This window comes from Apteryx rowi, unplaced genomic scaffold, assembly GCF_003343035.1.
Source record: "Apteryx rowi isolate R43461 unplaced genomic scaffold, aptRow1 scaffold_126, whole genome shotgun sequence".
In the NCBI taxonomy this organism is placed as follows: Eukaryota; Metazoa; Chordata; class Aves; order Apterygiformes; family Apterygidae; genus Apteryx; species Apteryx rowi.
This window is the reverse complement of record NW_020447486.1, coordinates 1,803,858-1,816,499: the sequence shown is the minus strand read 5'-3', so window position 1 is coordinate 1,816,499 and position 12,642 is coordinate 1,803,858. Positions and strand designations below refer to the sequence as shown.

Genomic DNA, 12,642 nt, shown 5'->3' with positions numbered 1-12,642 from the left:
AGGCCAAAACTGGGACGCCACTGCCACAACTTGCTCACTTAAATTTTATTTATTTAATAGGTCCAGAGTTCTTGCTCCCTCAAAAGAGAGGTTATCTTCTGGACGACAAACAAGATTAATTGTTCTGAATGGCTGAAAGTTGGGCATACCTGGTTGCAAGTTGTTTAAAGAAGAGAAGACAAAAAAAGATAGCAAGAAACTCTAAGATTATGCAGGACTAGAAAAAACTCAGTGTTTTTAATGCATCTTTGAAAAGAAATAGTTAAAAAAAAAGAGAGAGAGAAGACCCTTGTCCTCCCTCAGAATTACAAAAGTAAATTCTAAATTTAAATAACTTTTAAAAATAAGTAAAGTATAAAATTAGTAAAAATTCCAACAATATATGATGATCTTGACAACTCACTACCTTGCATATTCCTGTGGGTAAGGCGAAGAGTACCAGGTCTGGATTTCATATTTTCCAAACTCAATCACTGAAGGATATCGTCCACTTGTTTCACCAGTGTTTTTACATCCAATTTTCTGTCAGGTGCAATAAAAGCAAAACATTAGTCACAGAACATGCAAAAGGAAAGTTAGTTTTTCTAACATCAGTTTCAACCAGTGAAGACCTGACAAACTTGGAGCATTCAAATTAGTTGCTTATGTTCTTCCAGCCTGGACAGACAGAGGACAGAATCTGCAAACAGCTAGCTATAAAACATACAACTTTTTTTAAGGTGCCAAGCAAGTAAGAATAAAGTTAAATGAGTAGTGCTTACAGACAAGTGCATGCAAGTAGATGCATGGCCCAGCCAAAGAAGAGGCACAACTGTTTCAATCCTCCTCTCTTGAAGCATCTAGCAGGAGGGTGTTTCTAAAGTCCTAGTTCAAATTCTAATCTGTCCTTTTGTCAAAGGAATGAATGAGAAGGGATCAGGAGAATTTTTCTGGAGTTCACAGGATTTGATCTCATAACAGTCAATAATACACTAAAATACATTAACCTCAGCTGACATAGAAAAGTTGAGCTGATCAAAAAGTGACTGCTAGATTCTAGAGGGCTGGCTAAATACAATGAAGGAATAAATATGGAAAAAACTTAAATTAAGTGATACCAATTTTAGAAATCTTACCATATAACATTTTTGAACTGCATATGAAGACAGAAAGAAAAAAAGAAGAGGAGGTAGGAACCAGTTCCATTAGCAAATGAAAATACCAGCTAACAATCAAGTTGATCTTTAAACTTGGTTTGCATTTGGTGGTTAACACTCTGAATTAAGACTCTATGAAGGTCAATGCATTGACCCATGCCAGGTAATGTCAGTTCTTGTACCTCTAACCTGAAAAAATTAAGCAACTTTCATTACTGAAACAGATAAAAGACATACTGGTTTATGACACAATTCTAYTAAAAGCAGCAGTTGCAGCATTATATGCACCTCCCTTTTGACCCTGCTTCCCAGAAACACTGCTTGCTTGAAGGGCAAAATTTCCTCATGATTGACTTGTAAAGAGCTTCTTCCACCACGGAAGCCTTCAAGGCTTGCTCATTTCACTGACGCAGAAAAGAAAAAGCCTCTTTTTGCTAAGGGAAGATTCAGCTGCCATGTCTAGAGCTTTCTTGGCAAAGAAAACCAGCTCAGTCTCAGGAAGCTTTAGATTACTATTATATATCCTAAAGAAAAGCATAAACACCAGCTGGTATAAAGTTTTAGTCAGATTCAGCTCAAACATTTCAACTACCAAAAAAAGTCTATAGTTTTTAAACTTAAAATGTGTTAAATCATGGGGCAAAATAAAATAATGAGCCCACCATCAAACCCAGTTTGCTTCTTACACACAGTATTTGATGGGACAGACTTAACTTTTCACAGTGGCTGCTTTCTGTGCAGAGAAAAGTGATCAAGGCACATTCTTACTGACCAACATCCTCTCAGTCCTGACCAGGATGTCAGCTACGCAACTCCATGTTTAGTCAGTGGCAGTCCTATGTCCAAAACACTCCAAGCGTATCTTTCAAAATCTATTGCAGGCGTCACTCTTCTGACCCACTCCAGTGGAATGCCTTGTCTCCAATCTAGCAGAATGCAACTGTATAAAGTGTCTCTCCAATTCAATGCACAGCAAGTATGAAGCATTGGGCCAAAAGGAATATACCAAAAATGAAGATGAGTAGACATCTGAAAACTAATCAAGTTTTTATTTCCAGAAATAACTGCATTTTATGTAACACTGATGACAACTTTCTCTCTCTCTGCTTACCTCCAGGGAAAGTTCCCGGGCCTGCTTAAATACTTCCAAATCCTCTTGCGTAACAGTGTCCTTGCTTCCCACCAGAAATACATCTGTATTTTCTTGTTTGATGCTTAGTTTGATTTCAGTATCTGTTATTTAAAACCAGCAAAAAGCTTATTCAGACATGCAGGTTACATGTGCTTTTCCAGAGTGATACTCCTAAATAGTATTGTAGCAACTACAGCTCTTACAACCTCCCATTCTAACTAAATTTGGAATTCTAAACAGGAATGAATCCTTACCCCCTTCTTGTTTTGTAATTTCCTGTTGCAAGAGCAATTTTCACTACTTGCTTGCCTGTCTGAGCTTTTACAGTCCAGTTCTACTAAATTAGTTTTGAACCTCATGAAATAGAATATATTTTTTCACTGGAAGTAAGTCTCCTAATAAATTGCAAGATACTCTACAAGATAATAATAAAAATAAGAGAAAAAAGCTGCCCTTTCAGTGCTAATTTAAACAAAAACTTTAAAAATTTGGAGACCAATGCTAAGCTAAGCGTACATTCAAACATCAGAAATAATTTTTTTCTTAAATAAAAGTAATCATAAAAAGGTATTTTACAGCAGTACAGACTGAGTGTTGTGGAGGCAGGATGGAGTTGGTCATGAAAAAGCAATGGAGCAGAGGGAAATGAATCGAAATGCCCATCATTATAAGCACTGACAGCACACAATCATGATGACAGCACTACTGCCAGAGAAAGGGCATGGGAAAGAACAAGGAAGTAGCATGAAAAGTGGCTACTCATGCGGTACTACACAGCCATAAGCAACATTATGAAGGCACTTGGGGCTCCTAGTGTCACTACAGATGCAAAAATAATAAAAAGGTGGTGTGGTATTAGTCAGAAAAAACATTTTGGAGGTTTAGTCAGCATTAGATACAAGGTCAAAGTTTCGTTGCTTTTGTATGAAAGTGAAGTAAGAACAAGAGAAGTAGCTAAGACCTATGTGACAAAATAAGAATCTCGGTTTTGGACGGGACGCAGGTTTGGTTGGCGCTTTGACCTTTGCTTACCATCATCCTGATCAGGTTTAATCCTTCCGTCTGTCAAGCTCCCCTTCCCTGGTGAGGGGGTCCCCATTTGAGGGGTCACTTTATACTTTAATCTGCCTAAAATCCTGTGCTTTTTAAGGAAGGCTGTTCGCTTGAAGTGAGCGATTGCTTTAAAAGCATGTCCTCTAGACATACCCCATCCAGAGGTACAGGAATGAGAAATAAACCTACTTCTAACCTCTTTCTTTCCATAGAAATGGCTATTAGATTTTGATGCGGAAGATAATTCTGGCTTACGACGCATACGCTTGGGTGGTGCATAGCTTGGGTGTCCCTTTTTTCGAGACTGTCCCTGAGTGGTATAGATATGAGAAAGTCCATCAAAAAGTCCCTTTAGCTGACTGTTATTAGGAAGGCTACTAAAGGAGGGTGCACTTGACTGACTGGAAGAACTCTGGGGAGAGTTAGAAGAAGTGGAAGTGCTGGATTTTTGTGAACTGGGGCTCTGACCAGAGATGGGGGTTGGGGGTAGAAGTGAAGAAGGTGGAGGTTTTAGCTTTTGTGTGGTACCTGTAGCCAACACAAGAGAAGTGCATGACTGTTTCTGAGAGACCTTTTTCCTTGGACGATAGTGCTTTGAAAAGTCTATTATTTCACCTCGTGATCTGCGACCATCAGGTGATGGTGTAAAAAACTTAGTAAGGCCATCAATGAGCCCTTTGGTTTTCTTGTTAACTTTAAGTGTAGAGGCAGATATGTAGGTGGAGGTGGTGGTGATTTTGGTGGTGGCACCAGGCCGAGTGGGGTCTGTAACAGGCAATCTGCTGCTTGAATCCTTCACAGATGCAGCATGACCAGATGAAGGTGTGGTACAGACTTTAGTCTTTTGACCCCTACCAGGTGACCCCCTTCCTGTGAATGCATTCATGGATCCTTCATCACTGGTTACAGACCTATGCAAAAGTTTGGAAAATAAAAATCAGCATTAAAAAGATATAAAGCTACTAGCAAATACTACTACAGTTTTATACAAGTTACTTACGCCATTTTCCTAAAAGAATCTTTAAAGAAATTTAGAAAGACATATGCACCTTGGACATAAAATTCACATTATGGCATAACATCTGACACTTAACTTTTTTTTTTTTTTTTTTTTTTTTAAAAGGTAGTTCACAGTACATATAAATAGAAGCAGCTGGGATAGCAAAGTCTCCCAAGTATACAGGCTCCACCTACTTTTAGGTATGACAGAAATGTGTGCGCCTTTGGAGAAAAACATTAATGCATTATGTCTGAGCACAGTAACTGCTTCATCACTATATAAGTGACTGCACACAACAAGGAGATGCACCACGTTCAGTGTTAACAAATTACATACAGCATATCAAAACCCTTATTAACTTCATCAAAACATTTACTTAAACTGTACAAAGAGTCTATTATTCTTTAAAGCAAGTCAGTTTTTCAAGAAACTGCCATTTTTCCACAGTCTTATTTGATTACATCTATAAGCACTAGTATTTAAAAAAAGACCACCAAAGATCTAAAAGCAAAATGAGGCAGTTTATGAATAGCATTGCAGCAAAACCAAAGAAACAACCCATTTTCTTCAGGAATTATAATAATAGCAAAAAAATATATATATATATAAAGAGGGAAGGAGCAAAATCGTAAGACCAAGTAGTGATCAAAGAAGAGCCATAAACTGACTGAGCCTAATATGGAATATGTTGAGGAGGAAAAGGGGTGAATATTACCTAAAAGGCTAGTAAGATAAAGGGCATGCTGCAAGCCGACACTTGTGACAGCAAAAGTGCCAATTTAGCTGACTGCTAATGAGTGAAAAACATCACTGAAGAATACACTGAAAAGTAGTATATTTTAAGTGTACAAAAACCAAACATTTAAAAATATTTGAAGAAATAGGTATCAGGAGGTACGATCAAACTGCATACCTGAACAAGGCTATATAGTTAAACCCAACAATTCTATTTCCCTTTTTTCATCCCTTTCTTTGAAGTTAGCTTATTTTGCAGAGGAAAGTTTTCTTCCACAGATTTTGCCTTCTTAATTGCAATGCTGAAGTAATTAATTCCTACAGGTTACTTTTAATTAGAGATGGAACAGCCTGGGGCTACCATCTGGTTTGCTGAACTCCAGTGGCCCAGTCTAAAAACTGGCCCCTTTTCCACTCACACATCCTTAAATTTGGTTAGCTCTAAGCGGCAGCAACACAAAAAACTACTAAGTCTTTTGAATTCTTTGGTGCCATAAGCTTGTGTCCATAGCAAGATCTATTCTTCCTACCACATGTGCTAATCACCAGTGCCAGAGGTTGACACACACCTGGTTTTAGTTAATCCTACACAGTAATTTGCCCATGAAGGGCTTCCTACAGATGTTCAATAGGCAAAAAATTATTCCAGTACTTCTGGATAGTTTTTCCTTATACTACATGAAAAGGCCTAAGTGACATTAGCCAATCTTGCTGTACTTCATGTGATTGCTCAGTTATTTACAACATTATCTTCCATACCCTATTATCATTTTTAAACAGGATTCCATGAAAATCTCTTCTCTTATTCCATCTCCTGTTACTCTTCCAAAACAAGATTACTTTGTTCTATGTATATTAAAAAATCACAATAATAGAAATATGTCTAGAGTATTGCAAATATTCATTATGCAAAGACAAGAATCCCCCACCCTTAAAGCACTACTCTATCTTTCCTTCTCTGTAGCATGTGAGGATGTAAGTCTTTATACTCATAATCATCATGCAAAACTAAAAGGACTTCTGCTTCTTTTAACACAACGTTTAATAAAAGCTGGAGCTCAGAATACCAGTAGCTCAACACAACAGCAAAAGCCACTCAAGCTTACCGACTTATCCCTTACATGTTGGAGGAAGGAGAAAAGGCACAATTACAGTGTCAGACAGGCATTCCTGCTAAAATCCCTGTGGAATGCCCAAACCAGGGACATGTTTTAAGAGAAGTAAGAGGGCAGTACTATATTCAAACCACCACCTCCAGCTGAAGGCTTAGGAGTTCTCAAAGGGGAAAAAGCACAGGTGTAGTTAGAGATATAGGGAGTTTTATCATGCACACACAATAATGTACAGGAAATTCAAGATGTTAAAATGCTGAAAGTTGTATGGCTATTCTAATGACTGAATGCTTCAAATATGTAAGTTATTTAGTTGGGAAGAGAAGGGAGAATTAAAAGAATGCTCTACCCTTCTTCAACACACATTTTCCACTCCAACTCTAGATTTTTCGCTTTCATGTAGTGCCATAAACCATCTTTGTCCTGTACTACTTTCCTAAAGCAACAACTCTTGAACTTCAGGACACGGACCAAAAAGGCCAAAACAAGAGATCCCAGCAGATAGAAAGAAGGGGAACAAGAACATAGCAACCTGCACTGCACTGGGTACATCAACTAGGCTAGTGTGCTATACTGTAAAGGTCAAAAAAAAAAGGAAAGAAAAAATTAAAAAAAAACACCGGAAGTACTACATGCTGGCTGCACTGGCTCCAGAAATTCTTATCTGGCAAAATCTACCACAATTTTACAGCAGGTAGCATGCAACTCTGAAGAATACCAGACAAGTTTTTAGGCTGTAGAGAAAAATGGTAGGGTAACAACCACATAACAGAATGAGTAGATAGAGCCAGAAAGCTTTTCAGTTGACATGGCCAAAGAGATACTTAAATAGGAGGAGAAGAGGAAATTTGTATGTGAATAGGAACATGTGATGAGGACAACATGCTGCTAGCATTAACATAGAATCTGTTCCTGTTTAACACTGAATGTAACATCAGCTCAGCTTTTGAAATCTACCTAAACAATCCTCCAATGAAGCCTTAAGATGTCCAAATACAGTGTTGCCTGGAAAGATAGACGCCAGAAGAATTACAGCACTCTTGTCTTAGATAAAGAGATAATCTTGAGAAGCAAAAGGAATTGCAGCCTCTTCCCCTAGTAACCAGTGGCTGCTTAACAGGACAATTCAAGTAATCTTTTTTTTCCAGAGTAACACTGAAGCCAGAACTTCTGTCGTACTTACATAGATTGCTGTTGGGAATGGGTTTTGTGAGCTGATATGGACTGATATCAAGCTTACTTTTACACTGTTTTTCAAGCAGAACTTTGAGCAGAACAGTGTCCTGAAGTTGGACATAGGTAATCAGCTATTTATTATCCACTTGGTGTGGACTCTGTACATGCTTCAGTTAATTTAAGTTACATTTAAAAGATAGTTGTGTCACATTATTGTACAAACTTTTGCTCGTACCTGTTATAGGTGCAAGTTTCATTAAAAAGAATACTGCATTTGTAAGAGTAAGTTTATAAGAGTAAGTTATATAAAGGTTTCCCCCCCGCCCCACCCCATCATTTTCTGACATAAGGTCAAAAATTAACCACTATAATTAAGAAGTTACTGGCCATCAGACCGAAATGTGTACACTAGGATTACTTCTCATCATTTCTTTTCCCCAAATTGAATCACAGTTAAAAACTAGTTGAGTTTGGATCAACTTCTGTAAAATTATGTTCTGAGAAATGTTAAAAAAAATTAAAGAGAAACCTACAACATTCGTTGCTTTAGTTTATTTTTCGGTCGTCCAATAGGTTTTGCATATCGTCGCCTAATTTGGGCAGCTTTCTCATGAAGTAGCTTTCTCCCTTTTTTCTTTGGTCTACAGACCTGGCAAATCCACATTCCTACACAAAGAGGAAAAAAATTAATCTTACACAACCTATTTAATTTGTACTGCAAGTGTCTACTAAGATACATGCCAAGTATGCAACAAATTCTCTTCCAAACAGGGCATATGGAAGGAAAAGTGGCCAAATGAACCCCTTCTACCAGTATTTTGGAATTTTTGAAAGCAAAGCACTCCTGGAAAGGGAGAAGTGACAAAGATCACAGAAAAGATGGTGAGCAAATGGGTTCCAGAAGAATTTTGGTTTTAACTTGCCTCTCCTTACACTAGCTAGATCTTTCTTCAGACACAGATAATTCAGGTAAAAAAAATTACATGCAAATTACAAAGCAACCTAAGCTAAGTGCTGTAAAGAAACTAACAGATCACACTTTTTTTTTTTTTTAAATATAGAACAACTTCAATTTGTCAGCCTTTTAATGTTAGATGATCATGTCTTAACATGTGTTTACTGTAAATAAGGCTAGGGGATTTAAAAAAGTTGAAAAAAGACTCTTTGCACAATTTTAAAATTAAATAGGGAAAGTCATAAAGATGCAATAGCAGATACAAAATGTACTAAATACCAGAAATCTAGAGATAAAACACAGAACCTGAAGATACAGGTGTTTTGTTTGTTTTTTTAAGTTACCATTAGAAAAGGTATGAAGGAGGCTTTTTGAATTTTTGAGATTTTGGCTTTTTGAGTTTTAAGGATTTTTGTATTTGTGTATATACCCCAAACGTTTTCAACTACAACCTTTGCAAAACTTCGCTTTTAACAAACAGCCCAAGAACTCAATTGGCATTATGGAATTGACCATAGAACTTGTGTTCCCAAGAATAAACCTCAGGTAAAGAAAAAGAAAGTCTTGGCTTTGACTTGATTGAAACTCTAGTGTTTACCAATTGAAAAATAATTAGCATGCTCAAGAGGTTTTGGTCACTTAACATGAGAAAAAACTGAATGAAAGGATTTTCATTATCACCTTTTGGCATTCGGGAAAGTGGTGGGTCACAGCACTCCATGTGGAATCCTCTATCACAGGAGTCGCAAAAGAGCATGTTATCCTAAATTGGGGGGGGAGGGGGGGGAAGGGGGACAAAGAGAGAAAAAGAGACTTAATACAGTATTGCTAGAGACTGTACATCAGAAATTTGTATTTCCACATGTGCCAAGTATAAAGCTAGGGTCAACAAAGTTAGATAAAGCTGAATAGTAACTTACTGCATTTTTGCCTTGGATCCTACATGCACTACATGTCTTGCATTCAATACACTGCCACCTTAAGGCCTTCACATTTGTTGTTAACTCAGGACAGAATTTCAAACATGATGGATGCCCTGAAAAACAAAATATTTGAAGTTTCTTGAGATTTAAGAGAGATTTGATTCTTATGTTCAACACAGGATGCAGCCAGCTCCACTGGAACCCTAAGAGCTCTGGCTGTTTTCCGAACTTGCAATACATTAACTTCTTTACCTCATGCAAAGAAAATATGGAATAACTGCCATAAAACAAGTGTCAAGAGAAGTAGAATGTTGACTTTCACTGTAACTGACATGTGTAAATAGATTTCATAAGCACCTAGGATTGAAATTATGTTTTCACTTAAACTGCCATTGGTTCCGAAAAAGTTATTTCCGTTAACTTGAACCCACTCTTTTTATAACAATGCAATATAAATCCAGATGAAAGCTTTATATAAAGCTCTATTAGTAATTTGTCTCTAAATATTCCAAGGATCTACCACAGAAGCTTAATAGTCAAGCTATATGCATTTTTCATTTCAATGTATTGTTTGATTATACATAATCAGCAAAGTTTCAGAGCAGTAAGAAGAAAAAAAGTGAAATGGGCAATTGTCAGGAGAACTTTATTACAAAAGAGGGTTTAAAACAAAAGAAAAACAGTAGCTGAACTATCTTCTCCCATGAAACTGTATTTTATTCCCTGGTAGGGCCATCTTCTTTTCATGGTAGTTTATAAGGCCTAAATAGTAACATTTCCAATTAATGCAAGATATCAGACACCTGAACACATACARCATCTCAGACAATACTGGCAATGACTTTCCATGTCTTCAACAGCCTCAACAGAATTACTCTTAATCCAGAGAGATAAAAGCACTGCTAAATAGGAAAGGGTAAACCCTTTCCAGGGAGGTACTTTTTGCTAGTATTACATTCAGAGATTATGAAGGACATGAACCTATAAGTTGTCAGAAAGGTAAGAACCCTGACGCTGTGCTGCACTTATAGATGGCTGCAGCAGTGTTATATGCACGAGGGATGCTTTCGTCTCATTGTCAGAGCCAGGAAAAGAAACTGCATGTGCTTTATTCCAGTTAATTTTCTGGTCACGGTGATCCGGACTTTCTCCTCCATGTTACATCCACTGTATATTTCCCAGTCCAGGACTGAGCTAAACCATGACAAAAAAGGATACAGGTTAATCCATAAGCATTTCTTGTTTTCATCTTTCAAGAGACTGAGGCATGGACCACAAAGATGACTGACTGAATGAAAGAAACGCTTTAAAATTTGAAACCTGCACTGATCACCTCCTTTCAGTGTGCGCACCCAAGGTTTAACCCACTTTTTGTTAAACTTTAAAAGAGTTAGAACAACCCAAATATCACATGACCCCAAAATAAAAAGCAGGAATATAATCAATTAGTAAAGAACAATCAAGAATAAATTCATCAAGAGTAGTTTTTAAAATAAAAAAGATATTGAAAAACATTGCCTTTTGATTCTTAGCGTAAAGTTTAACAGACACTAACAGATTTTTGTGTTTAAAACTGATTATGCACTTACAATGTGACTATTCCTCGTGACAACGACAAATGCACTGGGTAACTGCATAGTTTAGTTCAATGCTACATTATCCGTTGCACTGAAGCTTAACAAGTGCTTCATTAAAAAAAAAAATCCACTAAACAAGAAGAAAAAAAGTTCCCTGGAGTGGCTGATATTAATAATCAATATAATAAAAAGTCTTATTTCATCAACCATGACTGAACAGCTATATTAACATGTTAAAGTGTTATCATAAGCCAATTGCCTCCATACACATACCTTGAATTTAATGCATCTATTCTACACAAAAATGATTTATTTCAACAAGCAAGAAAGCTGTGGTTTAAATTGCCGATTTTAACTTTCCCTTACGTTTACCCTTTTCAGTTACTTACCTAAGAAAGGTTGAGTCTCACCGGTTGGTAACTATGCACATATTATGTATAATGGGATTACTTTATTTCCCTGTTATCAGCCAACATAGTGTTCCTTGTTCAAGCAATTACATAGCTTAACACACATTTCTTTATATCTTTAAGGGTTGTATTATTAGACAAAAATTCACCAAAAAGCAGCCACTGGGATTAAACACAGATTCTGCCTGTGACTCAAAGTCCTTGAGCCACAAATAACTGGACTGTACATGGGAAGTATCACCATGCATTTGTCATATTCTTTCATACACTTCCCTAGGTAAACACTAGCAGAGAGCGCACTGACATTTTCAGATTTCAAAAATATGATATGCTATTGTTCTTTATAAGCAGGTAACAAAAGTTTTTTACTATTGTGGACACAAATTTACATAGTGCAAAAGTGACATTAACAAAAAGTGAGTTACGCCTAATAGACATGAAACTAATCAGCACAGGTTTCATTTTTAGAAGGGACTTTCGGTTTGACTGCTTTTGTAGGTTAGTCAGTTAAACTGAGTCACTGTGACCTTCAGTAATTTTACAGCTAGGCTTTTTACATTTCAAAGAGTTGAAGAGGGAAAGATTCCCAATATCTCGGGACTGGGTGAGCCGAGCCGAAATCAAGAAAATACTATCTTCTGTGTATCCAAAAGTGGATACATCTGCCAAGAGGTTTTCACTACTTGATCAATCTCTAGTTTCAGGTGTTTAGACAGTAATTAGCCCCAGTTCAACCACTTGACTTTCTTTTTAAACCTCAGCAACATCAATATTTTGAAGTGCCACACAAATTTCACAGATTACAGGAAATCTAGACTGTGTGAGATTGTCAGTTTTCACCAGGAATGGACATCAGTTTATTTTTCAGTAAATCTCTGCTTTAAAAACTCCACTATTATCCACCCCAGTCAGAAAAGGGTAAGATTTGAGATACACTGGCTGCCTTTACATTACTGTGGTAAAAATAGGTGAGATCTGAAAGTTAAAACAGAAACTCACTCCTTCGTGACCTAGACAAGTCCTTTAACCTGTCCACTTTTTCACCTCATTGCTAAATTGAGCCTTATGTTTATTCTTCAAAGGATTTGTGACAAAACAGATAATGTTTTAAATTAAAAAAGTATTACATTAGTGACAAATGTGTACTGTGCTAAATTAGATATGCTAATATCCCCAGTTATTTATAACTTGGTTGGGGAAAATGGGAGTAGAGTTTGATTCCTGTTCTCAAGTCTGCTGATTTTTCAAAGTCAAAAGATGGGGAAAACAAGACTTAGGAGAGAAGCACTATTTGCTTTGGTACTTAGGATTTGTTTTCTCACATTTCTGTCATTTTACTCCTTCAGAACACATCCTGGTCAGAATGACACAGCAGTGCATCTTATTTCCACTGCCCAAATATATAACCTTCCCAAATGCTGCCCAAAAAAAAA

General features: G+C 36.9%; 1 protein-coding gene across 13 annotated transcripts in view; it reads right to left on the bottom strand.

Annotated features, from left to right (window-relative positions):
* KAT6B (lysine acetyltransferase 6B) overlaps positions 1-12,642 on the bottom strand; it is a 129,224-nt gene that overhangs the window by 44,997 nt on the left and 71,585 nt on the right. For 11 of the 13 annotated variants that reach the window (XM_026055770.1, XM_026055772.1, XM_026055774.1 and 8 more), the window contains 6 exons: positions 9,220-9,335; positions 8,981-9,062; positions 7,878-8,010; positions 3,301-4,232; positions 2,248-2,369; positions 407-522 (listed from right to left, as the gene is read on the bottom strand). In XM_026055770.1, coding sequence (XP_025911555.1) covers positions 407-522; positions 2,248-2,369; positions 3,301-4,232; positions 7,878-8,010; positions 8,981-9,062; positions 9,220-9,335 — 1,501 coding nt within the window. The remainder of the gene's footprint in view (positions 1-406; positions 523-2,247; positions 2,370-3,300; positions 4,233-7,877; positions 8,011-8,980; positions 9,063-9,219; positions 9,336-12,642) is intronic. The other 2 variants (XM_026055778.1, XM_026055783.1) reach the window with 2 other exon arrangements.